At 55.8% G+C, this 27,559-nt stretch overlaps 3 protein-coding genes and 1 long non-coding RNA gene across 11 annotated transcripts in view; 2 read left to right on the top strand and 2 right to left on the bottom strand.

Annotated features, from left to right (window-relative positions):
• The window catches only part of LOC141370869 (uncharacterized), a 52,414-nt gene extending 51,413 nt beyond the window's left edge, over window positions 1-1,001 (bottom strand). For 2 of the 3 annotated variants that reach the window (XR_012375319.1, XR_012375320.1), the window contains exon 1: window positions 867-1,001. This is a non-coding gene — a long non-coding RNA (uncharacterized lncRNA). The remainder of the gene's footprint in view (window positions 1-866) is intronic. The other variant, XR_012375321.1, reaches the window with a different exon arrangement.
• Window positions 1,002-2,653: 1,652 nt separating this feature from the next.
• Window positions 2,654-13,324, top strand: SOX10 (SRY-box transcription factor 10). The gene is made up of 4 exons (XM_025881822.2): window positions 2,654-2,852; window positions 3,350-3,867; window positions 8,791-9,059; window positions 11,388-13,324. The coding sequence occupies exons 2-4, from the start codon at window positions 3,428-3,430 to the stop codon at window positions 12,089-12,091; spliced, it is 1,413 nt and encodes a 470-aa protein (XP_025737607.1). The 5' UTR covers window positions 2,654-2,852; window positions 3,350-3,427; the 3' UTR covers window positions 12,092-13,324.
• Window positions 13,325-16,973: 3,649 nt separating this feature from the next.
• POLR2F (RNA polymerase II, I and III subunit F) lies at window positions 16,974-27,209 on the bottom strand. The gene is made up of 5 exons (XM_025881830.2): window positions 27,059-27,209; window positions 25,409-25,478; window positions 22,168-22,298; window positions 17,655-17,726; window positions 16,974-17,152 (listed from the first exon to the last, which is right to left on the bottom strand). The coding sequence occupies exons 1-5, from the start codon at window positions 27,076-27,078 to the stop codon at window positions 17,062-17,064; spliced, it is 384 nt and encodes a 127-aa protein (XP_025737615.1). The 5' UTR covers window positions 27,079-27,209; the 3' UTR covers window positions 16,974-17,061.
• The window catches only part of CUNH22orf23 (chromosome unknown C22orf23 homolog), a 30,779-nt gene continuing 30,415 nt past the window's right edge, over window positions 27,196-27,559 (top strand). For 2 of the 6 annotated variants that reach the window (XM_073882777.1, XM_073882778.1), the window contains exon 1: window positions 27,203-27,394. The gene's annotated coding sequence lies outside the window, so the exon portion shown is untranslated. Of the gene's footprint in view, window positions 27,395-27,559 lie in introns of all 6 variants that reach the window. The other 4 variants (XM_073882775.1, XM_073882776.1, XM_025881827.2 and 1 more) reach the window with 4 other exon arrangements.

Below are 27,559 nucleotides of genomic sequence, written 5' to 3' on the forward strand. Positions count from 1 at the left end.
GCCGTCTGAGCAGTAAGGCTGGGACTGGCAGCAACAGAACCCAGGTGGGGTCCCAGGAAAAGCCTGCAGCTCCTGAAAGGCCTCCCCACCCAGGGAAGGAAACCTAACTCTGCACCATTACGCTCACACTGTGGGCCCCCCTCTCTGCTGGGGAGAGAGGGCAGGCCACAGAGTCCACCGGCCGCCACACCTCAGTGAGGATGGGCAGACTGGATGGGGGTGTGGCTGTTCTGCCAAGGGCAGAGGCCAGGATATCTTCACCCAGCACCACTGCCCCCTCTCCAAACTCACTGCTCTCCAGAGATGGCTGGGGCCTTTGCCCTCTCTGCTGGAGGAAGCTGGGGCCCCCAGGGCCTGGGATGGGATGGAGAGGATTACAGTTGTCAGCATGGGGGTGGTCACAGCAGGGGTTGCCCCTCCTCTTCACCCCCCTCCATGCCCACAGCTCTGGGCATCTGGCAGCCCCTCCCTGCACCCCTGAAGGCCCACCTGCCTTATCCAGCACCTCTCAGCAGAAAGCCCAAGCACAGCAATGAGGAAACAGAAGAGAGGGAGAGAGAGAGAGAGAGACAGAGGGAGGGGAAGAGAGAGGCCCCCTCTGTCCAGCGTGGCTTCTCTGCAGACCCAGAGCGCCCACTGCCACCCCCACCCCCATCCTGGCACAGCTGGGCCAAGGAGGGTGAGGGAGAAGGCGGGGAGACGGAGAGGGGCGCTGTGGGACCCCACGCCCAGGCTTCTTACCCTGGGCCCTCTCCCTCCACAGCCACCCCTCCTGCCCCAGGGGGTCTCGGACACCACGGGGAGCAGGGAAGTCCTTCCCTCGAAGAGGAGGAACCAAGGGGATGGGAGGGCGAGTGGGGACCCACCGGGATCTAGAGATGCCAGGCAGGCGGGCAGCGGGCAGGCAGCAGCGAGTGCTGGAGACTGCTGCAGCAGCTGGACGCGACCGGCTGGATGCACGTCCCTCCGTCCCTCTGTCCACCCAGGGCGGCTCCTCTCTGGGCGGTTCTGAGGCCGGGCGGGCGCTGTTAAAAAGCTTTTTATGTGTGTGTGTGTTAATCACATGATTGCCGTTCACCTGTATTTCGAACAAAGACAGCTCACTGTTTCAAGGCCCCGAACAAGAGTCTGGGCACAGGGAAGAGAAGGGAGGCGGGGGGAGGAGGGTTGGCAGCGCCGGGGGTGGCGTCGAGGAAAACTGGGGGGAGATTGTCCAAGGCCGGCAAGCGAGAGAAAGAGAAAACCCTTATCAAACTCCTAATTCACTGGGCTCCGAGGCCCCAGACACACTGGCCCGATTGTCTGGCTGGTTGTGTGTGCGAGCATGTGTGTGTGTGCTCCAATGTCCGTTCCCCCCACCCCCAACATGCCTTTGCCTCGTGTGACTACCTCATTGTGTCCCATTACCCACCCCCCTCCACCCCCTTGGCCTTTCCCAAGCATGAGGCCTTGCCTAGACCCCCTTTGCAGCCCCATTCCAGACAAGACTCCCTTGGGGTGGGCCTAGGGCCTTGCCCAGCCGCTGAGCTCAGAACCGTACATGGTCGCCAGCGCGGCCCGGGCTCCATCTGCCCCCTCCATGCCCACCCGCACCTCTGCCTCGACACCCACCCTCTGCGAAGACAGAGGGGCTGTGACCTTTGGGGGACAGACCTGGGAAAGGGGAGAGGAAAAGGAGCCTTGGGTGATGGGCGGGAAAGAAAAAGGAGAGCGATCACCCCACTGGGGAGGTGGCTGAGGACAGAAGTGGGCAGAGAGGCGGGAGAGGGACGTAGGGCAACTCCCCACCCTTTTGGGGTGGGGGTGTGCAGGACTTCATGACAACCCAGCCCGAGACCCCCCCCCACACACACCAAGAGAGCATGAACCCAGTGTGGAGGGAGCTGGGGCCCCAGAAGACTTTCGGACCTACTTGAAGAGGACCCCCCCCAGCCCAGCCCCATGGCCAGCCCCCCAGGAACTTCAGTCCTGCCTCTCTACCTTGAGCCAGCCCAGCCCTTACAAGTGCTGCGCATCTGGTGAGAAGGGCCCAGGGGGGCAGCTAGGGCCTCTGCTCTGGGCAGGGGCTATCTAGCTGCCCCTGCCTCACCAGGTATGGACCCGCGTGTGCTCTCTCTCACCATATGAGTGGAGGCAGAGGGTAGCCTGGGTCGGGGTGGGAGGCAGGTGAGGCAGGCTGAGAAGCAGCGTCCCTCCGACCACAGTAGGCACTCCCTAAGCGTCTTAAACCAGCGATGCAGGCCAGCCGCCCTCGGATGTCCACAGAAACTTCACCTGTGTTCTCCTCATCCAGCCCCAATCCTTTGCCACCTGCCCATCCCACCACCTGAGGCAGAGGTTGGGGGTCCCAGTTGGGCCCAATTTTCCTGCAAGCAACAGGTTCTGACCCTGCCCACCTGCATCCCTTGGCTTGCCTGGCCTAACCACCCCCACTCCTACACCTCCCTGACTAAGCCCAGGCCCCAAGACAGGCCTGGGACAGCAGCGCCTGGAGCTGGGGTGGGGGGGCCTGGCGGAGGAGCCCTGAGTGTTGGGGATGAAGGACAGCGCTGGAGGCTCCACCTTCTGCCCTTCCCTCCCTCCCCTCCCCCTCCCCCTCTCCCCCTCCTTCCTTCCCAGCCCTCCGCAGCAGCTCAGTGCTCAGTCAGTCTCGGGCTGTCCGGCCAGGGTGGTTGGTGGTGAAGTTTCAGGCTCCGTCCTGACGAGGCCGTGGCCTGAGGCTCAGGGCCCCCCAGCCCCTCCCTCCCAGCCCACCAGCGTCACCCCCCAGCCCCGAGCTGGACCGCACACCTTGGGACACGGTTTTCCACTTCCTAAGGACGAGCCCCAGACTGGAGGAGAGGTCCGAGGAGGTGAGTGAGTGCGCAGACCGCTCCTCGGCTCCTGCCTTCCTGGGCCCGGGCCTGGGACCCTGCGGTGGGGCGTGGGTGGAGAGAGACTGACACCCGCATCTGCCCCCCATCCAGCTCCTCTAGACCCCATCGGGGGGCAGGCAGAAGGGAAGACGGAAAGGTGAGAGAAAAGGTGGGAAATTCCAGGAGCCAGGATTAGAGCAGAATAAAGAGTCCGTTTTTCTTCCTTTCCATCAACAAACCTCCACCCAAAAAGAGGTTTAAAAAAACCCAAACCCACCCACACCAAGAGACGGTTGGGACCAGGTGGTGGGAAGACGCGGAGGCGGGCGCTAGGAGGCCGAGCCCGGGTCTGGCATGTGCGCGGGCCCCAGGGGCTCTAGAGAGTTTAGGGGGAGCCGAGCGGGCGCCACCTCGGGGCTGTGCCCGCGTCGCGTCTCTGGCTGCCGTCGGGGCTGCGCGCTCGGCCGCTCCATCGCGCCCTCCTTCCCGTCCAGGTGGGCGTTGGACTCTTCGCAAGGACCCCGGCGGCGGGCCCCGGGGAGGCGGCCGAGGCGGCGGCGGCCGGGGGCGACATGGCGGAGGAGCAGGACCTATCCGAGGTGGAGCTGAGCCCCGTGGGCTCCGAGGAGCCCCGCTGCCTGTCCCCAGGGAGCGCGACCTCGCTGGGGCCCGACGGCGGCGGCGGCGGCGGCGGCGGCGGATCGGGCCTGCGAGCCAGCCCGGGGCCCGGCGAGCTGGGCAAGGTCAAGAAGGAGCAGCAGGACGGCGAGGCGGACGATGACAAGTTCCCCGTGTGCATCCGCGAGGCCGTCAGCCAGGTGCTGAGCGGCTACGACTGGACGCTGGTGCCCATGCCCGTGCGCGTCAACGGCGCCAGCAAGAGCAAACCGCACGTCAAGCGGCCCATGAACGCCTTCATGGTGTGGGCGCAGGCGGCGCGCAGGAAGCTGGCCGACCAGTACCCGCACCTGCACAACGCCGAGCTCAGCAAGACGCTAGGCAAGCTCTGGAGGTGAGCGCCCCCGACTCGCCTCCGGGGAGCTCCCGCGGGCCCCCTAGCTGCGGGTGGATTCAGGCTAGACGGGCACTGCCCGGGGCCCTTCTCGCGGGGGCAGCCACCGCTTTGATGGGACTGGAAGACCAGGTGTGGGCACTGGGCCCGCCCTTCCCCCCACGAGTACCCCCTTGAGGTGGCACTGGCTTAGAAGTCCAGCGGCCTAGGCAAGGCTCCCCACCCGGGGCAGCGGACCGGAGGGCGCCCCCTCGTGGTTGGAATTCTGTCGGTGGCAGGCGAAGGGCCTGAGCTTCTTGCTGGGGGGGTGAAGGCGAGAGGGAGGGGAGGATCCCGAGGGCCCCACTCCAAAGGCCTTCACCAACGGCTTTCCCGCCAGCACAGCACACTCTCATCGGGTGCCACCGCCACCAGCCCCAGTGGTCAGGGGGATGCCGGAGAAATGCTTGGGAAAGAACTGAAGGCCTGGCTGGAGAGGCAGGGAAACTAAGGCAGCCAGATGGAGAACTCGGGGGCAGTTCAAGGAAAATAAGGAATTCAGACAGGAGTCTTTGAAAGAGTGAAGGATGGAGAACTGCCAAGGGCAAATCTGTCACTGCAGGATCCCGTCCTGTCCCAACTACCTTCATCGTGCCTTCCTTATCCTCCCCTCCTTTGGGGGCTCGTCTCCTTATCCTCTAGGGAAGGGGACACACAGAAAGAAGTCTCCCCTCCCACCCTGCCCCAGAGCTGCCAGGCCTGCCTCTCTCTCCCTTCCTCCCCCAGTCCGGCGCCATCTTCTTTCGCAGGGCCCCACCCAGCGTTGAGTAACCTCCTACCCCTCCAGCCCCAGAGCCCTGGCCAGGAGGAAACCTTGGCCCCTCTTCCTACCCAGCTTGCCTCAGAGGCCTCGGTTCCCTGGGTCCAGCCCAAACCTCTGGAGGAAAACATGCCCCTCAAAGAGGAAGTCTGCCACCCCTCACCTCAGGTCTGGGGCTCAGTCTGGCCCCTTGGGTTATGTTGAGCAGGGTAACAACCTTGGGTTGTGTTGAGGGTGGGACACCTCCCACCTCAGGTGTCCTGGGCAGCTCAGAAAAAGAACAGGGGTTCCAAGAGATGCAAGCCTGCAGAGACCACCAGATTCCCCACTAGACTGCCCAAGAGACAGGCCTAGAAAGGCAAAGGGACCTCAAAGGCCACAACACAGCCGGTGGCAGAGCAGGGCCAGAACCCAGTCTCCTAACTCTTTGTCTCCTGGTCTTCCCCCACACTGTCCTTGGTGACAGTGGTGGGTCACCCCTTCGCTCTAAAGTGTGATGGGGGAGGGGGAGGGCAGAGAAGGGGAGAGCAGGAGTGAGGCGCACCTGAGTTTCAGAAAGTGGGGGCTTCTCAGAGGAGCCGGCCTCCCTCCTGCTGTTGCCCACCCCTTCTGGGCCCCAGCATAATGGAGATTGGGCCTAGAAGGCCAAAGGTTTAGGGTAATAGAAGAAGCAAGAAGGTCCCCCAAGAGACCCAAGAGGGATTCACATCCAGCCCCGTGACCCCATGTGTTTGCTGATGGCGTGATGCCCCTTCATCTCCCCGACTCAGCCCTTAGCACTCTGCTCATCCTGGGCAGGCAGGCTCTGGGCTTAGTGGCCAGCCTGCTGTGTCGACTCAGAGGCTCCAGCTCTGCCCAAGAGCAGAGGTCAAAACTAGCTCCTCTGCCCAAGGTCCATCTGCACCGGGGTAGGGCGCAGCCCAGGCCAGTACCCTTGGTGCTGTGGGACAGAGAAGAGCAAATGAGAGACAGACAACCAGGAGGGAGACAGACAGGCAGGTGGAGCAGGCCTGGGGGATCAGTAACAGACCACAGCACCAGCCCAGTGGCAGCATCAAAGCAAGGATGGACCCCCACTTCTCCCTCAACCCATTGCGAAGGATTTAAGACTGGACCCTCCATTGTCCCTGTCCCTATTCCCCCAGCCCAGAACCCTGGGCTTGGGCTCTCTCGGGGGGACTAGTTTCTGGCCATCACTGATTGGCCCCAAGGGCCAGTCTAGTATAGGGCCATCAGGAAAGCGGACACTGCTTGCTCAGGACCCAAGCCCAGGGGTAGGAGGGTGGCAGGACAATGACAAGGATGAAAGGCTATGCCCACAGGTGGGTGGGACACCTGGATCCTGGGTGGGGGCCCCTCCTGAAATCCCTCCCAGGCCTCCAGGAAGGGGGCTGGGCTAGACAGGCAGAACTGGAAAACAGGGCCCTAAACCCAAAAAGAGAAAGACATGAGGACAGACAGCTTGGGGTGCTGGAAGTAGGTTGGGGTCGGACACACCAGCGTCCAGGTCCTGGCTCCTAAGTGGCTATGTGAGCTCTGACAGTCAGGCTAATCTTCAGGGCCCGCCTGGGAAAGGACTGTTGGATGCTGATCACATGCTGACGGTTGTACATTGGTTGACGTGCCCAGAGAGAGTAATTAGACCCCAGAGACTAGAAAGGGGGTCACAGGCTGGAGCCTCTCCTGACCCCCAAGTCCACAGGCACCTTCCCTGACAGGAAGAACAGATGGAACAGCAGCCGGTGCCCCCACCTTGAGAGCCTCCCCGCCGCCCCCCCCCGTCGGGATTTCCAATTTGTAGGGGTAACCAGCCTACCCTCTCCTGGCCCCTCTTCCAAACCTTGGAGACCTAGAGGACGAAGGCCAGGTGGAGAGCAAATGAAGATCAGGTTTGCAGTTAGAGTTCTGGGTGACGTGGGGGCCTGGAGGGCAATGCTGAGCGAGGCTGGTGCTGGGGTCAAGATTATATTTGAGGTGGTTTACTTGGTGGGGGCAGGACGGGTATGGGGTTAGGAGAGAATGAGCAGAGCTGAGGTTGGGGTCAGGGCTTGGAGGCTCGTTAGGCAACTGTAGCCGCTGAAGGACAGTTGAGGGACCGGGCTGGGGTGGGGGCTGAGGGCTGGGGGTTGGGGGGGGCTGGGGGTCAGGATTCTGTCAAGGTTAGAGTACTGCTGGGAACTAGCAAGGGAGGCGACAGGGTGTGCTGTGTTTGAATCTTCCCTCTCTCCATGCCCCCTACTGTTTTCTGATTCACACCCAGTTGCCAGCTGGACAGAGGGCACAAGGAAGGTTTGGGGTAGGAGAGGAAGCTCAGTGTCCTCAGCCATTCCAGAGCCTCTGTGCTGGGGCCTTTGGCTACGGGCTGAGCCTGCTCTGCGCCCTCTAGTGCGGCTCTCTCCCCGCCCCCCAACACACACACACACACACACACACACACACACACACACACACACACACACACACACACACAAACACACACACACACACACACACCCCTTCGGGGCCAGCCCCTCTCTGCTGGCCAGCCTTCCTGAGGCCTGGCTGGGGTGGGGATTGGGGTGGGGGGTTGGCCTGCATGGCTGGGGGAGGAAGGCTGGAGCCCACTCCCTCACCCCAGAGGAGGCACTGGTCTGGGGTCTTCATGCCATCACTCAGCTAGAGGGACCCTTGGAGAAAGCTGCCTTAGGGCTGGGTTCTGGCAGCCTGGGGGGAGGGGGCGGCGGGGTTGGGGGGGGAGGCTAAGCTGCACAGGAATGCTGCTGCCGGCTAGGAGGTGCCTGGTATGACCACCCCCTCCCATCCTGGGCAGGAGGGCTAGGCCTTCCTGACTGGGGGAAGAGGGCACCCACTGGGGAGGGGGTGGGCAGCTGGAGAGAGAGGCCCTTTGGGCAGGACAGAGTCGTGCCCACACTGTCCCTCACGTCTAGGATCCTATGAGTTTGTTCTTTCCCCTCAGCCCCCCCTGCAAGGTACCCTATTCTGCCCTCCTCACCCAGGGGCACGGGGAGAGGGTCTGTCGGCCTCTGTCCCAGGGTCTGGGAAGAAAGTCTAGCTTCCTCTAGCCTCTGTCACCCCCTGGACAAGGAGATATGATCTCCCCCAGGATGCCGTGACCCCGCATAGCGAAGGGGACTTACATCCAGCCCCTTTGGCCACACCACACTGGAATTCACAAAATGAGCATTCCAGAGTTGAGAGGGCCCACCCCAGGTCCTCCTGCCCAAGCCCCCCAGCAGTAGTAGAACAGCACCTGTTTCTCAAGGTGCCCGCCCTCCATCCCCAGGCCTTGTGCAAAGTGCTTCACACCCAGGACCTTGGCCAATCCCACCCCCAGTGAAGTAAGCATTATCATCCTCATTTGATAAGCAAAGAAACTAAGGCTCATAGAAGTGATTTGCCTGTGGTCACACGGCTAGCCAGTAGCAGAGACTGGACTCTTCCCCCTCACTACACTGTTGCTCAGTTTGCATACCTCCAGCTCCAGTGAGCTCACCACCTAAGGAGGCAGCCAGCTCTACCTGCAGACAGCTTTGATAATGAAAATTTTTTTTCTTTCCTTGAACTGAAGCTCTGTGTCAATCAAAAGATCTATTCCTGGGGCACCTGGGTGGTTCAGTCAGTTAAGCATCTGACCCTTGGTTTTGTCTCAGGTTGTGAGCTTCTCCTGACTCCTGGGGTCGAGCCCCAACCTTGGGCTCCTCAAGCAGAGTCTGCTTGTCCCTCCCCATCCCCCTCTGCCCCCCCCCCCATCGCTTGTGTGCTCGCACTCGCACGCACGCTCTCTCTCTCTCTCTCTCTGTCTCTCTCTCTCCCGGGTAAATGAATAAATCTTAAAAAAAAGAAAAGAAAAAGCTCTATTCCTACTTCTAACTCCATCTTCAGGGTTGCCAGGAGCAGCAGGCTGACCCCTCTCACACCCCAGCCCCTGAGAATTTAGGGACAGAGATCAGAGCCTTCCGAGCCTGTGGTTCCTTAGGCCTCACTTGCTAGTTTGTAAATCAAAGAGCAAGCCCCTGCCCTGGGCCCTGCCTGCCCTCTGGGCTTGCCATCCCCAGACCTCATTTGTTTGAGGGCAGAGACTCACGCTGGCCCCTCTCCTATCTCCCCCAACTGTACCACCCCAGGCTGCTGAACGAGAGTGACAAGCGCCCCTTCATTGAGGAGGCGGAGCGGCTCCGGATGCAGCACAAGAAGGACCACCCGGACTACAAGTACCAGCCCCGGCGGCGGAAGAACGGGAAGGCGGCCCAGGGGGAGTCAGAGTGTCCTGGCGGGGAGGCGGAGCAGGGCGGGGCTGCCGCCATCCAAGCCCACTACAAGAGCGCCCACCTGGACCACCGGCACCCGGGAGAGGGCTCCCCCATGTCAGACGGGAACCCCGAGCATCCCTCAGGTGAGCGCTGGGCTGATGAGCTGTGGGTGGAGAGAGCCTGGGCACTGGGGAGAGGCGAGGTCTGGCTGCTGTGAGACCGGTACCCACAACCGGCCTGGGGGCTGGGGAGGCCGCCAGGCTGCACAGTAGCCCCAGCTGGGGTGCAGGGTCCCGGAGGGAGCTCGGTGGGAACTCAGACGCCAAAGGAAGTGGCTGGGCATGATGGCTCGGGCTGATGGAAGAGGGTGCAGCTGCTGAGTGAAGAGGCCAGTTAAGGAGGCCGTGGAGGCCAAGGGGTGAGTTACAACCGGAAAAGCAGAGACAGGATGATTTTGAGAAATGGGAGATCAGATGCAGGAGAGATCATTGCCGGGAGCCACAGCATGTGATGTGGAGCAAGTGCCACGGAGGGGCCAGACATAGGGCATCTCGTTGCATTTGCATTTATGAAAGTAGCAGCTAACATTAATTGAGCACCTACTGTGTACCAGGCACCCTAATTGCCTTATGTGTATTAACTCATTCAATCACTCTGAGCTGTGATGAGGCAGCCACACTGCCTGGGCTCAGACTTGAGCTGTGTGACAAGTGACTCCCATGTCCTAGATGAGAAAATGGGCACAGCTGAGTCTGAGCCCAGGCAGCTGGACTCTGGGGCCTCTGCCAGCACCAGGACTGCCTCGCTCATGTTCGTACAGCGTACAGAATGCCATCCGTGGGCTCGGGCACACAGGAAGTCTCCGTAAGCACACTTCTGCCCTCAGGAGACATGCCCGAGTCCTCCTTTGTGCCAGACCTGGGAGCGGACACCAGAAGCACCAAAAAGAGAAGCTCCCTGGTCTCAGAGGTCCACAGTCTAGAGGGAGGAGTAGGGATGAAAACGAATGAAGAAGAAACAAGTGTGCATGAAGCCTGTACCTTCCAGAAGGAGGCCATGTCTGAGCCGCTTGGTATCATCTCTGTTTTACTGATAAGGAGACAGGTTAGAGAAGATGGGCATCTTCCCAGGATCACACAGTAAGTGATAGAACCAGGATTCAAGCCCAGGCGGCTCTCAAAATCCAGAGCACTTGGCCAGTGCAGGACCTGGCATCGCCTCTGGTCTGATGAGGGAGACATGGGCCGGCCCTCAAGGAGCCTCCAGTCTCACAGACCATGGACATGTTCTCTCCCTGATGGGATTCCCCAGTCCGGCTGTCTCTCCCACACACTTACATACCTTACCTTCAGAGATTCAGGGACACACCACACACACACACACACAGAGCAGAAGACCCCAGACCACATACCAAACAGCCACCTCAGAATATAACTGTGGGCATGGGCTTTTTCTCAGCCCTCAAGGCCCAGCTCAGCTTCCTCTCCTCAGGGAGACCTTCCCCAGGTCCCCAGGACAGGGTGGGTGGCTTCCTCCTCTGGTCTCCTGAGCCCTCCAAATATCCTGTCACTTACGATGCTGCCCTCCAGTTCTGTGTGAGTCTCTGGATCCTCCACCAAGACTCTTGAGCTTGTGAAGATAGGACCCATTTTATTTATGTTTGTATGCCCTGCACCTGGCACCGTGCCCCCTAAGCATTTGCTGAATGAATATGTGAACGAGAAAAGAGAGGAACAGGGGTGGAGCAAGTCAGCTATCTAAGGGTCCTCCTGATCAAGCAAGGAAAAGCAGCTGGAGGGACGAGGGGCAGCACAGCTGAGCGAGAGGCTGGTGGGGTGGAGTCAGAGGGAAGGCTTCCTGGAGTGAGGGGCCCTTGAGCTGGCTTTGGGAGAACGGATGGGGCTAGAGGGGACACATGGCTGTTTGGGGGCCAAGGGTGGGGGGGTGGGGGAGGAGGTACAGGCAAGCTAGCCAAAGTGAAGCAGTCAATAGCGATGAGGGCAGGCGAGGTCAGCAGCAAGGAGAGCAGCAGGCAGAAGCCAAGCATGCGCTCAAGAGAACAGGCACGCACAGAGCGATGGGCCAGACCCGTCAGGGTGGACAGCTAAGGGGCAGTGGGAGCAGGGAAGGAAGCCGACTTCAGCTGATATGAGGAACAACTTCCCAACAGGGAAGGTTTTTCAAAATGCAGCAAGCCTGTCTAGGAGGTGGGTGACAGAGGGAGTCCTGCTCTGGGGGGGAGAGGCAGACGCACCCCTCAGAATGGGGAATTTCAGAAACAACTGGAGACCAGCCCTAGACTGTTACAGAATTAAGTGCCAACTCGGGCTGCCCAAACACTGTAAAGCTTACAAGGTCATGCAGTGATCCATCCTCGGCCTCATGGAGGCATCTTTTCTGACGGTGAACCATCAGAATCCAGAAGCCTCTGACCTCGCTTCCCACTTTCTTTCTGTCTCCCTTTCACCCAGGCCAGAGCCATGGCCCACCTACCCCTCCGACCACCCCAAAGACAGAGCTGCAGTCGGGCAAGGCAGACCCCAAGCGGGATGGGCGCTCCATGGGGGAGGGCGGGAAGCCTCACATCGACTTCGGCAACGTGGACATCGGTGAGATCAGCCACGAGGTAATGTCCAACATGGAGACCTTTGATGTGGCTGAGTTGGACCAGTACCTGCCACCCAATGGGCACCCGGGCCACGTGGGCAGCTACTCGGCAGCCGGCTACGGGCTGGGCAGCGCCCTGGCTGTGGCCAGTGGACACTCCGCCTGGATCTCCAAGCCACCAGGCGTGGCTCTGCCCACGGTCTCGCCACCCGGTGTGGATGCCAAAGCCCAGGTGAAGACGGAGACCGCGGGGCCCCAGGGCCCCCCACACTACACCGACCAGCCATCCACCTCACAGATCGCCTACACCTCCCTCAGCTTGCCCCACTACGGCTCCGCCTTTCCCTCCATCTCCCGCCCCCAGTTTGACTACTCTGACCATCAGCCCTCAGGACCCTATTATGGCCATTCAGGCCAGGCCTCTGGCCTCTATTCGGCCTTCTCCTACATGGGGCCCTCGCAGCGGCCCCTCTACACGGCCATCTCTGACCCCAGCCCCTCAGGGCCCCAGTCCCACAGCCCCACACACTGGGAGCAGCCAGTATATACGACGCTGTCCCGGCCTTAGAGGGGGCCCTGTCATCACCACCCTGCCCGGCCCCTCTGGGTAGCACACCCCTTCCCCCAGCCCTTGTGCCCTGTTCCTCACCTATCTCAGGCCTGGTGGTGGCTGTGGAGGAGGCTGCAGAGGCTGACAGCTGAGGGAAGGCTTTCTGTCTGGCTCACCACCTTTGATGACCCCACCCCGTCCTATTCAGGCTCCAGCCCAGGCGAAGCCCTGGGCTACTAGGCTGGGCAGAGGAGAAGGAGGTTGACTGTCGCCCCTAGAATGAACGATGAGGGGCTGCACCTTCCCCCCAGGAATGACCCTCATCCCAGGACCTGAGAAAGACCCGCTCACCCTCCTCTGGGAGTAGGGGAGGCATCCAGGGTCAGATGGGAATCGGAGGCCCTGCCACACCTGTGCCCGTGTTTGCGCTCTCATGGAGAATGAGGGGTCTGACATAATCCGTGCCACTTGGGCCATGTGCCTAAGGTCAAAGCCGGCCAGAGACCTGCATCAGTGCCTACAGTGGGCTACAACTGCCCCTCGGGGGCTGAGGACAGCTTTGAACAGCTTTGGGGGGGATCTCAGAGGGAGGGCTCCTCATCCCCTCAGGGCCCCCTCCCGTTCTGAACACAGGGAGGAATTGGCACAGAGGCCTCCAGATGCAATTCTGTGCCAATCACGTCATTCTTTGTCTAACGGAGAAAGAGCACCCCGGCCCTACTCCACTACAACCTCCCAGACCTTGAGGCACCTCCCCGATGAGGAGGCAGGGGCTCCAGGAAAGGATTCAGAGACAACTCACAGAGCCTTCCTCCCAGGCTCCCCGCCAACTCCCTCTCCCCTCACCAGGCTCTGCGGTCCCTGCTCTGTCAGCCCCAACTCCTCGGGCTTCCCAGAGCGTCATAGCTGCTCAGGCCCCAGCCCTCAGCTCCAGGAGGAGACACAGGGCCTGGCACCCAGGTTGCTGGCAGCAGGCTGAAGACACTAAACTCCTGACATGTACGTTCTGCCCTGGCCTTTTGCCCTTTGCCTCCAGTGGTATTTGAATAAAGTATGTAGCTCTGTCTGCCCCTATTTTCCTGTTCCGCAGCCCCCACAGTCCACATGTAACTCATTACTGCCCCCCTTATTTATCTCAGTAGAACCCTCTCCCCTCTCCCCTCCTCCTAGGTACTCCAGCCCCTATTAACTCTGCATTAAGCATTCCACATAATAAAATTAAAGGTTCCGGTTACCTGCTTGGTGGGCCTGGCCTGGCCTGTCTCTTGGTCTCTTATCCCTGCACTTGTGCTTCCTCAGAATCTCTTTCTGGAAGTAGCTAGGGGTAGAATGCAAAGGACAGATAATGCAAAGGTCTCCTCTCTCCCGTGAGAAGGTGGGGGCCCTGCAGTGTGTTGGGACAACTAGCATCCAAAAAGGGGTCAGTGGGTGCCCAGGGTTGAGGCCTCCGCTGGGAGCTCTCTCCCAGCCCAGCTGTGCCCATACTGCAGGTGGGCCACTTGCCGTTCCAGCTGGAGCTCAGCAAGAGCACCTTCGGAGTAGCCCCTTTCACTTGTCCAGCAGAGGGGTGGGGCTTGAAAGAACTCAAGGCACACGTATTTGAAAGAGGTGGGTCAAGCCTGACATCTGGCTGCCTGCAGCCAGCGGGCCTGTCCGTTAGGATGTGTGGACTCTCACTGCCCCCCTCTCTGTGCCTCCCCTCCGCCAGCACACATACACCCCTTGGTCTGCTCCGGGATCTAGCCGAGTCTTCATGGCAGTTGCCTGTGTCTGGGTGTGAACCCAGGATGGCAGACACGCAACCTCATCCTTCATTGCTCATTCCCTAAGAGTTCTCCCTTCGGTGGAATTCCAACCTGTGCTCAGGGGCAGAGGCCACTCCTCAGGGACAAGGGAAACCTCTACCGCCATGCTCCACTCATGGATGGCTCTGGGGTTGGAAGTCTCCCTTAGACCCGGCTCCTAACGACAGTAACAGCTCCCGTGCCCTGAGTGCTCCCTGACCAAGTGCTCTGTCGAGCGCTTTATTATCATTCAGGCCCAGGAGAGAGTGGGTCCACTCGTTATCCCTATTTCCCAAGTGGGTGGCTAAAACTTTGAGAGGTTGATGCTAAGAAGCACTGGTACCAGAATCTGCAGCCAGCTGACTCCAAAGCTTGTCACCTCTTTCACCCTGCCCATGGCTTGCAGGCCCCACTTCTGCTTGTCATCGGGAGTGATGCTTCTTCCGCTGCTCCAGACCAGCATCCCCAGCTCCCTTATCTTGTTTCTTCCATCCGTGGGCTCCAGCCCCTCACCGCCTAGTCAGGACCTGGGGTGGGGCAGGGAGCACCAAGAACTAGCCCAGTCCCCCAGGCTGGACACACTCCCATCTGGAAGCTGCGTCATGTGGGCTCTTCCGTCAACTTCAGCCACAACCACTGGCTCCCATGAAGCTTAGTGGTAACTACAAACCCCTGTTCTTGTAGATATATCTGCTGCCAAGTCAGATCACCCCAAACTGTATAGAAACTATTTTCTGGTGTTTTCTTTCGTTGTGTTGTGGATAAAGGCAGGATTTTATACTGATTTTTAACAGATTTCATCTTGTTGGATTTGACCATTTTCCCCCCTACACTCAGTCTTGGAATTCTGAATCCAACTTACTGGCGCTCCTTCTGAGCTTTAAATATCTGCAAACTTGAATAACCTTATTCAAGTCACTAACAAAAAAGGTTGAAATGAAGAGAGACAGGCCCACATGCACCACTAAATACTTCTCCATTATCAATTCTATTACCTACACTCTTAGGGAAAGACTGTCCAATCAATTTTGAACCTAACTATATCATCACAAGTACAAACTTCTCTGTCGTAGCTATGTGGAAAGACTGCCTGATGACTTGCTAAAATCAAGATTCGCTGCATCTGTGGCATTCCTCCAACCTACCAGACCAGACCTACCAGACTACTAACCTTTGAGAAAAGGAAATTTGATTCATGTGGCAATATTCTTAGAAACTCTGCTAGCTCCTGGATCTCCTCTTTATTTACCTATGTGTTCTCAAATACGCAACAACCTATTCTAGAACTTTGTTAGGGATCAAGAGTACTAACCTTAGGTGCTCCTAATTTTTACGATCCACCCGTTCCCCTCTACTGCAAAGCAGGTTGTAAGTCCATTTCCAGGTGCTCACCGCTCCTGCTCTCAGTGGGGCTGTGGCCTCAGAGCCAGCAGGGCAGAAGGGAGGAGCTACATCAAGATGAAACCAACACCTCCAGGACCTGCCTCTCAAGGGATGGAGATGGGGATACAGGAGGAAGTAAAATGGCCCCAGAGAGGACAAATGACCTTGGAGAAGTCGGAAGACCTGGCTTGTGCTGACCCCTTTAGACCTAAGGTTCTGGATGTGCTTGGGCCTCAGTAAGGCAGTGGCTCCATGTGTGGAGAGATGGGGCCAGGTGTTTCTGGAAAGGATTGAAGAGGCTGTGCCCAGGCCTGGCCAGCTGAGCAGCAAGGAACTGACTCCACGAAAGAGGAGCAGGATGGGAAGGGAGAGACAGGAGGAAAGCCACCCCTTTCTCCATCTCCCCCACACCCTATCCCCTAAGGGTTAACCCCCTACTCCCTCAGCCCCTTCTCTCTTCCCCCGCCCAAACCCCATCTCCCTTTAATCACATCTGATACTGAGCAGCCCAGCAGGAACAAAGAGACCATTTAGAGAATCGGGGCCGAGAAAGTGACCCCGCACTCCGGGGCGGCCGCCTGGACGCCAGCACAAAGGCGGCATTTCAGAGCTGGAATTTCAGCACCCTACTTGATTAAAGGACTCCACAGGCTTGGAGGAGGGAGGAGGGGGGTGCAGAGTCCACCGCTCCCTGGATTAACCCTTCTCCAGAGCGGCAGACACCCCTCCCACTCCTGGGGACACTCGTCACTCCCACTCTGTCCATGGTGCGCCCACCCCGGAGGCCCTGCCTCTTGCAGAGGTCAGGCAAGCCCGCTCCTCTTCTTCCTGGAAGGGGAACCGGCAGCAGAATGGAGGTCAAGGCTGGAATATTCAGGGAGCCAACTTTGCCTCTATCTCTGTTGGTATCAATATACACCCTCTCCCTGTCCCCCCAAGGGAGGGAGGAAGCAATGGGATTGGTCTTACTGCGGGTTGGGGTAAAGCAGGCTGAAGAGAGCAGGACCCAGAACCTAGGGCAGAGGAAGCGCCAGTCTCGACTTCATGTCACACCTGGAACCCGGGAGCCCTGCTTCCCTGCCCACCGTCATCCCAGTCAAGGCCTTGGAGGGGCACGGGCCCTACACAGAAGGGAAAGGACATCCTGCAGAGGTGGGGAAGGAGAGGGGATGGGTGTGGCAGACCAGAAGGCCATGGAGGACAGCGGCCTGAGGAGTGGGGACAGAGTGGGGACAGGTGTTCGGTCCTTGCTACAGCTGCTGCCTTGCCCAGCAGGGCTCTGCCTGTGGAGGGCGGGAGATCACTGCATCCCCAAGCTTCCTGCTGGGGCACTAGCTCCTGAAAGGGGATCCGAGCCCACGATAAGAGGCTCGAGGCAGGTCCTCAGGAAACAATGGGTGTCTTGATGAGACCTGCTCTGTGATACTCCTGAGAAGGGAGAAGCCCCTGCAGCCAGTCCCCACTGGAAAGGAAATTGGGGGTTTCCGTGGCAACCAGCTCCCTGGGCACAAAGACTTGTCTGTCTGCTGGGAAGGCAGCTGAGGTGTCTCCCTGCAGCAGCCTTTGCGCTGGTGAGCGGGGAGATGGAGGGAGGGATGTGGGGGATCCACAAGGAGTAAGGCCCGTGGTGCTCCTCAGCGCCGACGGTCACAGTGCCACACGAATGGCAGGCAGCAGGGCAGTAACAGGGAAGGAGCGAGTGGGCATCACAGAGAGCTAGAGGCAGAGCAGGGTGAAAGGTTGAACAGTTTATTATTTACATGTATAAAGAATGTGAAAACAGAAACTAGGATGAGGCACAGTCAGGAAGATGATTCCAGCTCAGTCGGTGATGATGAGCTCGTCCACCCCCCAGTCTTCATAGCTCCCGTCTGGCAGGTAGCGGCGAATGATGATGGGGATCTTTCGGGCCCTGTGGCGGGGAGAAGTCACAAGTATATAAGGGTTGATGACCCCAGCTCTACAGCAGATGGGACAGACTGTGTGCAGAATGCCAAAAAAGAGAAGTCTTAGCAGCAACCTTTTGGGACTATGAGGGCACTCTGTGGGAAAGAAATTACAATAAAAAGAAAGTTCCTGCATCCCTGAGTGTGGGACAGTGGGTCCAGAAAGGCTCTGCCATCTTATGGCTGAAGGGAGAAAGAGGAAGCAGGTTGGGATACTGTAAAGCCAAGGGCAGCAGGAAGAGGGAGATTTCGACAGACAGGAGAGGACCGTGTCTCATTAAAGCCCTCCCTCTTCACCTGCCCCTCCCACCGCTCTTCACAGCGGGCCTCCTGAACAAACTAAGGACCTACAGGAACAAGAATCAAAACCTCCCCAGCCAGGGATGTGGGGGTGGGGGTGTGCAGCAGAGAGGCCAAGGGATGCCTCCCAGGGCTCTGAAGCAGTGAACCACGGTCTGGGCGACTTACTTGAGCTCTTTCATGGCGATGAGCAAGGGATCTGTCTCCCCCTCCAGCTCCACCATCACAGGGGCACACATCCTGTAGGTATAGGGACACGTGTTGGGGGAGAAGGGCCCAGCAGGAAGACGGGGGGGGGGGTGCTCACTTCACAAATAGGATCAGATCAGCACCCCAGTCCTCCCTGAGAAAGGTCACCTTCTAGGGAGGCAGGCAAGCGTGGGGGGTGGGAAGGGGCTCGGCGGCACTGCCGCAGGAACTATAAGCAAGTGGGAGCCAGAAGACTGGATTTAAATTTTGCCTCCAGAGACACTGAATTTCTCTCCAAATCTCAGTATCCTCACTCAAAAATGGGAGACAAAGAGCCCTGACTTGCCTACAATGACATGAAAACACTACTGGCTAACCTAGTACCATATGCTGTTCTCAGCTCTTTCCATAGAGGATCTCATTTGAGGTGAGGACTGCTATAATTTCCATTTTACAGAGGAGGAAACTAAGGAACAGAGAGATCAGTGATTTGCCCAGGCTCACAGAGCCAGTAAGTGGCAGAGCCAAGACTGGAATCTCATATGCTCCTACCCACTATGCTGTAACACCTCCCATTAATAAACTAAAGATCCATAAACTTGGGGACGCCTGGGTGGCTTAGTCGTTTAAGCGTCTGCCTTCGGCTCAGGTCATGATCCCAGGGTTCTGGGATCGAGCCCTGCATTGGGCTCCCTGCTCATTAGGGGGCCTGCTTCTCCCTCTCCCTCTGCCACTCCCCCTGCTTGTGCGCGCACTCTCTCTCTCTGTCAAATAAATAAATAAAATCTTTAGAAAATAAAAATAAAGATCCATAAACTTAAGAAACGTACTGTGAACAGGGCGCATGTAGGCTTTCAACACTGGGCCATATGACATTCTTATTGTCAGCTCCCTTGCCAAGGGCCTTCCACAGACTCCTGAGCCTGGCACCCATAGCAGAGTATTCCAGCACAAAGGATTGGCCATGCAAAGGCTAGCTCTAACCCAACTCCTCAGGCCTGCCTCAGGGCCCAGCCAGCTCATTTTCCTTCTCTATCCAGGCAACACCCCTCAGGGTCTTGCTCTTCCAACCTCCACACAGGGCCTGTGGTCAGATGCTCACCTCTTTACAACCCTCCCACGACACCCCAAGGCCATCAGGCAGAACCCAGTCTGCTCACCTTTCTAATAGCACCTTCTCCTGCTACTTGCCTATACTTATCCCACGTTCCCGCCATACCAAACTCCCATGGTTCCCCGGACACACCTTGCTGACTCCCTCCTGCATCCTCTTATAAGCTCTTCTGCCCTTACAAACCTGGGAGAGGCTCACATTTCTCTACTCTGGCAATCCTCTGCCCTGGAATCCCTACTCTGGCAATGCTCAGTGCCCTGACGCATTTCACATAATCTTCTCAATCTCCCTGTACTGTAGCTGCTTATTTGAAGTCTTCTGCATTAGACCATGAGCACCTGGTGGCCCGGGACCACACGCCCTAATACAACACTCGGCCCGCAGCAGAGGTTCTCAAAATGAACAGGAGGAATGCCAATCCTAGGCCTACCTCCTCTAGGAAGCCACCATTCATGATTTCAACACAAGTTTACACAAATGGATCCCAAACCCGACAATCATCAGAATTACTAGGAGAACATGCTAAAAATACAGGCTCTCAGGTCCTGCTCCAGACTCTCTGAATAGAAATTCTAGTGAAGCCTGAGAACCTGCATTTGAAAGCTCACCAGGTGATTGTGATCATAGCCAGTCTGAGAGCCACCAGTTTACACAATGTAATTTACTAATTTTATTATTATTTTGATTTCTGTTACTCCCCAAAGCCTGAAAATTTCCCAGGGGCAGAGACCAAATGTTTAACTTTCCCTATATCCCCTCTCAAGTATTTAAACTTCCCCAAAATTTAAAGCTTTAAAGAATGTAGCGTACACCTTATTTTCCTGATCTGCGTACACCTTATTTCTTTCAAGATATAAATAATTCAAGTCCATTCATCCAGCCTTGTGCATGCAATGTGGGAATCATGAGTGCGCCCTTGGGTATTTTGTCCTGCACCAGGGACCCCACAAACTTGGCAATGATCCTCAGGAAATGGCTGTGGTAAACATCAGCCGCCAGGTGGTGCTAATGAACCAGAGTGAGACTTCAAAAAAAAATCCAAGAAATGTTTGTACAGCACCTAGAAGGTGCAGGGTCCCATGCCTGGTACTAGGTGACAAGATACAGCCCTGGCTGTCCGAGGGCCTACAGCAAGCGGGGAACCACCAGACAGCGTCCTAGCCCTTACACAGAAGGAGCACAATAGACCCAACTAAGTTGAACCAAGCTTCTCTCTCAAAACAAAGCAGGACACTGGGACTTGGTAGTATACTGAATGTCTACCTCCCAACTTTTAAGTGCCCCACACTGCCCACCAAATGCACGCTGATCCTCTGAACTTGTCCCTCAAGGCACCGGTGACATCTTTTCCAGCCTTCTCCAGCCCAGCTACTTGCCACTCCCCCACCACAATCCATGCCTTGCCTGCCCTTCCTTGTGCTGTCTCTGGCACCTGGGATACCCTCAAAACCACCTGCCTTTACCCATCCTTCTGGGCTCTCCCAAGCACCCCTACAGTGACTCCCTTCCCTCCTTCCTCATGCCTTCCGTAAAGCACGGCGCCCGTCTGCTGTGCGTTCTGCTTCTTTGTGAGCTATCTCCCCCAGCAGGCGGCGAACACCTGGAGGCCTGAGGGCTTGGGGCCATCTGTAGTCAGCCTCACCTCCGCAACAGATGCAAGCACAGTACCTCACTCAGTGCTGAAAGACTTTAAGCTTGCAGAGAATCATTCACTTGTTTGAAAAATAATTTATAAGTTATTCTTTCTGCTGGATCATTTTTAGCCTGGACAAGCGCTGCCCACTGGAATGTTCTGCAATGATGGAAATGTCCTCTATCAGCACTATCCATTATGGAGCCCCTAGCCACATGTGGCTACTGAGCACCTGAAATGTGGCTAATTAGACTGAAAATCTGAACTTTTAGAGGCGCCTGGGTGGCTCAGTTGGCTGGGCATCTGCCTGAGCTTAAGCTCAGGTCATGATCCCAGGGCCTGGGATCGAGCCCTGCATCGGGTTCCCTGCTCAGCGGGGATCCTGCTTCTCCCTCTGCCTGCTCTTCCCTCTTCTCATGCTCACTCTCTCTCTCTCTCTCTCTCTCTCTCTCTCTCTGACAAATAAATAAAATCCTTAAAAAAAATTTGTACTTAACTTAAATGGCCACATGTAGCTAGTGGCTACCATAATTGATGGTATAGACCCAGAGGATCCTGACCCAAAAATTATCAAAATTATCACAGTGAGCGTAGCTCTAATTCCACCCAGACCAGCCAGGAGTACCACCAGGCTAGAGAGAGGTCTACTACTTTGAAGATGAGGAACAGTGTTGCCCACCCATAAAACCCTGTTCAAAGTGGATACGGTGGTCATCTTTACCCCGCAGGGCTAGAGAGGATAAAGCTCAATGCTGTTTGAAAACAAAGAAGGGAACACAGATTAGAATCTCCTCCAGTATGCAGGACTCCACAGAGCTGACCCCAGCTTTTCTTTCTAACCAATTTTCCATTATTCCCTACTTAAAGCACCCATTCCTCCAGATACCCACCATTTCTCACACCAGCTTGTAAGATATTTGGGGTGCGAGTTCATTTCCTCAGCCTGTATTTCCCTGGGGAGGACATTCTATTACAGTAACTACTAACTCCTCCCCAGGAAGGAGGAATAATGACTCCCAAGAGGAGATTCTGGGAGAAAAAGCTGTAACCTGTAGCCCAGCGTCGACAGTCCCTGCTTTCTCAAAGCCACCTGCCTACAAGGGAGAGTGTTTTCAGGTCTGTTCACCCACAACTTTGGCAGGCAGGCTTGCCCCTGCAGACACAGCTCCTGGATGCCTGCACTGCCTACGGCCGACAGGGTGAACATGCAATCATCGGACATTTTGATCTCCACCTGTCTACTGGCTAGTTCCTAAATCTTGTTATTCTTCACCTGGCTCCAAACTTGGGAAGAAAGGAAAGGTCTGATCTGCCTCTACGTGGAGGGCCTCCCCACTCCTCGGGGCTGGCCACAGTCTACCTCAAGAACCACCTTAAGCCAGACAGGTGCTGCCACAGCCCCCTTGACTAACCAGCCCACAAGGGTCTACAGCTCCCTGTATTCACACCTTTTTCTTTCTTTGTTTTGCTTCACTAACCTGACAGGCACTCAAGTTCTGTATTTTTATGTTCCTACTATACTAATTGGGCTTCTCAGATGTTCATGTTCTATTTCTCCCATTGGATCACAAACTCCCTGAGGGCAGGAGTCTAATATAGTGCCTGGCACACAGAGACAGCACCAGCCTTGTTTAGCATGTGAGAGCAGGGAGAGTGTTTCCAGGTGTCTGCTGGGCCACATCAATAGCTCGGAAGCTCACCATGACCTGACCGATGGAAAAGATCACGAAGGGGTATACACTCACGCGATCTGGAGGGCGCGGGTGCCAAGTACACGCGCTCGCTCATACTTCGTCATATACGGTGTGGTGATTCGCTTCTGGTTGGCCTGTGGTCGCTCTCCAGAGGGGAGGATCTCAACATTCTCCTGGCCCTCCTGGACACCAAGAGAGAAAAGACAGAAAGTCTCAGGGAGTATGTTCTGGGTTGAGGGGGAGGATGATGATGACAATGATGACAATCACCACTACCACAATCGCTTATTACATGCCAGCGCTCATGCTGCTGTAGTTAGTGACACCTCATTTAGTCCGCACAATAACGTTACATGGTACGGGTGACAGTGCCCATTTTAGAGGCTCAGAGTGGAAGCTAACTTGGCCAAAGTCTCAGACCTAGTGAAAGAGAAGAACCATGACTGGGATTCCAGAGCCACGTGCCTCATCCAGAAGAGAGAAGCGGACAGCCTGGAGATGGGGTGGTCCCAGAACATTAGCTGTATGCAAAGTCCTTGAGCACAGACAACAAATCTCTCTAAGCAGGAGGCAGGGAGAAAGCACTCCATCTTTCAGACAGGGTAACTGAATCAATAGGTCAAGTGGCTAAAAGTCAAAGTGACGGCAGAAATATACACACATTCACATGCATTCAACATTACCTATCAAGCATCTGTCATGTGCCAAACACCATCATAATGGATGATAAGACAGCAAGCTATGCATTTCTGTTCTCAAAGAATTCAGTCGGGGGGGGGCCTGGGTAGCTCCACTGGTTAGGCGACTGCCTTCAGCTCAGGTCATGATCCCGGGGTCCTGGGATCGATCGGGCTCCCTGCTCAGCGGGAGGCCTGCTTCTCCCTCTCCCACTCCCCCTGCTTGTGTTCCCTCTCTCGTTGTCTCTCCCTCTCTCTCAGTTAAATAAATAAAATCTTAAAAAGAAAAAAAATTCAGTCAGGAGAGGAGATGATGAGTAAACAAAACAGCAGGTGCTACAAAGGGATGCAAGTGTGCAACAAAATTAACAAGAAGCTGGGGGTTAGAAAGACAGTCCAGAGATGAGACTTGAGCTACTTAAGACGAATGAGTAGGAGCTGCTAAGCCAATGAGGAAGAGAAGGGCATTCCAGGCAGGCCGAGTTGCACGCATAAAAGTACAGGGGTGGGAGAGGATGTACTAGTTGTGAAGTATGATTAGAGCAAAAGGTGAGCATAGCGTTTTAGGCAGGAGAGTAAACTCTATAATAAATAATTAGGGGCACTTGGCTGGTTCGGTGGGTAGAGCATGTGACTTTTGATCCCGGGGTCATGAGTTAGAGCCCCATGTTGGGTGTACAGATTATTAAAATCGATAGATAAACTTTTAAAAACAACAAAGAATTAAGTCAACAAATATTTATTGAGTGCTTACTGCGTGTCAGATAGTGTTCTAAGTGCTTGAAATAGAAGAGTAAGACAAATAAAAATTCTTTCCCCTATAGAGCTGACATTATGAGAAAAGATAACAAACAAAATTAACAAGTAAAATATGTAGGATAAAAACAAAAGAAAAATTAAGTAAAATTAAAAACAAAGAGGAAAAAAAGACAGGGAGGGCCAGAATGGGTGTGTTGGAGGAGGCGGAGCATGCTGCCACTTTAAATAAGATGGTCATGGAAGCCTCACTGAGGGGACACTTGGACAAAGGCCTGAAGGAGGTGAGCAGTAGGTCATGTGCATTTCTTACAGGAAAAGCATTCCTGTAAGAGGGAACCAGGTAATCAAAGATCCTGAGCAGGAGTGACCTGGCAGGGACAGCAAGAAGAGATGAGAAAGCAGGTGGCCAGAGCGTGGAGAACCTTGTACCTCTGTTTGGCACTTACTCTGTATAAGATGGGAAACCCCTGGATGAGAGTTCTAAATAGAGGAGAGACACAATTTGACTTAAGATTTAAAGGTATCCCGACAACTGGGTGGCTCAGTCCGTTAAGCATCTGCCTTCAGCTCAGGTCATGATCTCAGGATCCTGGGATAGAGTCCTGCATCAGGCTCCCTGCTCAGCGAGGAGCCTGCTTCTCCCTCTCCCTCTGCCCCTCCCCCTGCTCATGCACACGCACTCTCTCTCAAATAAATAAAGTCTTTAAAAAAAAAAGTAAGATTTAAAGGTATCCCTATGGAAGTTCTGTTGAGAATATTCTGCAGAGCGCAAGGGCAGTTTATAAGTTTATCTATTTATTCCCTCTAGGAAGACCAGTAGTAATCCATCAGGTAAGAGAGACCCCTCTGGCAGCAGAATGGCAAATCAAGCAGTGTAGCAGGAGACTGAAGGCAGGAAAACCAGTAACACATTTCCACAACAAAATGAGTGAAAAGCAATGAAGACCTAAAGCAGGCTGAAGCACTAAGAATGGAGAAACAGAACCAGGGCCGGACCATGTGTGGGAAGCAGAATCAACAGAACAGGGATGGTAGGGCACCAGGAGAATGGGGAGGAGGTTTCTGCTCAGTGAATAGGCACCTGACAGTGCCATGCAGAAAGAGGAAAAACCAAAAAGGGCGGCTTTGGCTTTCAAGCCTAAAAAAACTGAGGGATCGTTCCCTTTATGGGAGCCATAAAGCAGTTCTTCCTCCATCAGTCACAGGACAGAAAGCTCTATGTCTTTCATGAAGTTAGCAACCCATCCACCTGGTTACACAAGCCGGAAACCTGGGGGTCGCCTTTGTCATTTCCCACTTTCTTAGCTCTGTATCCAATCCACCAAAATATGTTTCATCCATTGTCTCATCACCTACATTATGAGCACCCGAGTCCAAGCCACGGGTCTCTCACCTGGATGGAGAGGCTCTAATGGTCTCTTTTACTCCTGCTCCTCCCCAACTCACTCGTCACCCTGAGGCCAGAATGCCCTTTCTAAGGTGTAAACTGGATCGTGCCACTCTCTGCCTCAACACTTGCCGGCGGCTTCCAGTGCCTTTAAGCTAGAAAATCCTGCCTGATGTGGGCCCTTACCTCTCCAGCTTTATCCCAGGTCACTCCCCCGCTTGGCTCCTTACACAAACCCTGCCCACTGGGCACCTAGTACATAATAAACATTCAACATATGCTTGCTGAATGAATAATATTTCACCCATCAGCAAACCAACTGCCCCAAAAGCCACAGGTTATGGCCCACCCTGTAGGACTTTTTCACTACTCAGGACTGGAGCACTGCTCACTCATTCAGACAATTATCACCGACGCTTATTTGGCAGCTTGGGCTGCAGAGGAAGGGAGCCCACAGCTAAATACTGACCTCCTCGGCATTCTCCAAGTCACCTAGCCCTTCATCCTCCTCCACGTCATCAAAGTCGTCGCCATCAAAACTGTGTAAGAAGAAAGGATCAGTTAGTTGGAGCATCACACTAGAATCAAAGAAAAAAGAGATCTCTGTCTCATCCGATATGTAAAAAGGGCTCAATAATAAATAACTAGTTAATGAGTGAATAAAACTTCTGTTCCATTTTACTCCTTCATCCGTACTGCATCAGTCCACAAATTTTGCTAGGACTCATTCATTCACCATCACTGTTTCCCTCTCTCCTGGATCATTCCCATCGACATATAAACATGTAGTTATTTCCCCATCTTAAAAAACAAACAGGGGCGCCTGGGTGGCTCAGTCGGTTAAGTGCCTGACTCTTGGTTTCAGTTCATGATCTCACGGTCATGGGATGGAACCCTATGTGGAGCTCTGCGCTCAACATGGAGTCTGCTTAAGATTCTCTCTCCCTCTCTCTCTCTCTGCCCTTCCCCACCTCTCTCTCGCTCTCTCTCAAATAAATAATCTTTAAAAACAAGCAAAGAAACAAAATTTACTTCTCTTATACCTCCCAGGGCCCTAGTTCCATGCTTCTCTTAGAAGCAAAATTCATGAGAGATGCCCATCTTCCCTGTCTCCAATTCCTCTCTTCCCATTCTGTCATAATCTCACTCCAGTAAGACCTCCACCTCCACAGTTCCAGCAAAACCACTCTTCTCAAGTTCATTAATGACTGCCACTGCTAAATCCAATCGACAATTCCTGTTCTCATTTAGCTTGATCTATCAGTTGGCACACTAGACCACTTCCCCACTCCCCCCCACCACCACTCAATATACCCTCCTCACTTGACTGCAAGGCCTCCTCTCTCTTGGGGTTCCCCACCTCACTGGCTGCTCCATCTCGGTCTCCTCTGCTGGTTTCCCCTTTTCCCACGAGTACTCAATGCTAGAATGCTCTAACAACTCGATCACCAGCCATCTACTCTTCCCTACTGACATTCCCCTGGTGATCTCACCTGATTCTTAGTTTTGACTAATACACTTATGCTGATGATTCCACTATTTTTATCTTCAGAAGAGACTCTCCTCCAACCCCGCACATCCGGAAATCTTCGCGCCCTAGCTTCGAAATCAATCCAGAATTCAAAACCACTTGTCACCACGGCCACTAGTGTCACCCCAGTCCGAGCCGCTACCTTCTTTCACCGAGATTACTGCAACCCTTCCAGACCTTTACCACCCCCGGGTCTCACCACACTCTCCCCTGGATGACCTCGATACCACACACTTCTACCCTCACACGACCCCGTACTATCTGTTTCTGGGCCTGTCCCCTCTCCGGTGAGCAGGGACTATGCCTGATTCACCTCAGTACTCCCATTACAAAACACACAGCCCGGCCCGCTGGAAGTCTGCTGAAAGACCTTTTTCGCGGCTCCTCTCTGGACCCTCGAGTCGGGCCTTTCCGTGCCCAGCCTCCGGCGGGTCTCTGCTCCTGGCTCCCCGCCCTTCCCCTCTCCAGCCCCCCGAACCCCCTCAGCACCCACAGTCCCCTCAGACACTGCCCCTCGAGCCTGGCTCCACAACCTCCTTCAGCCCAGGCTCCCGCTTCACCCGCTCCTTCCGAAGCTCCGGCACTCACTTGTCCTCGTTGTCTGACATGACGCCAGCACCGCCGCCCGCACCGCAAACAGCGTGCCCGCCCCTCGCGCGGCGGCCCGCGTGCTCTGCGCCTGCGCCGTGACCCAGAAGCAAGTACTTCCGGGAGGCAGGCCGGAGCCCTAACTGTGCGCACGCGCCGAGAGGCGTGTGCCCGTTACCATGGGAGCCAGAGCAGCTGGTGGAGGCTCTGGTTGCGGCGATCTGCGAGTATTTGTGCGGGGCCCAGGCGCGGTGCCGCTGCGGAGCTGTGGTTACGGTCCCCCGAGCCCAGCCGCTCTCTGTGGCGGGGGGCAGCCAGCCGGGGTCTTACTTTAGGGTGAGGTTTCAATTTTGGCGTATCCCCCAACGGGCACTGTCCGGACCACTGCTCTCCTAACATCCCCTTCCTCCAGAGACGCTTCCCTGCCGTGGGCGTCGGGTCAGGATGAGGTCTCCGTTCGTGTGTGGGGGTCTGCCTGTGTATCTGTTCGGGGTAGGAGGA

The sequence above is a fragment of the Callorhinus ursinus genome, unplaced genomic scaffold (genome assembly GCF_003265705.2).
Source record: "Callorhinus ursinus isolate GAN/ISIS: 27379988/994484 unplaced genomic scaffold, GSC_fseal_2.0 scaffold48, whole genome shotgun sequence".
NCBI classification, from domain to species: Eukaryota; Metazoa; Chordata; class Mammalia; order Carnivora; family Otariidae; genus Callorhinus; species Callorhinus ursinus.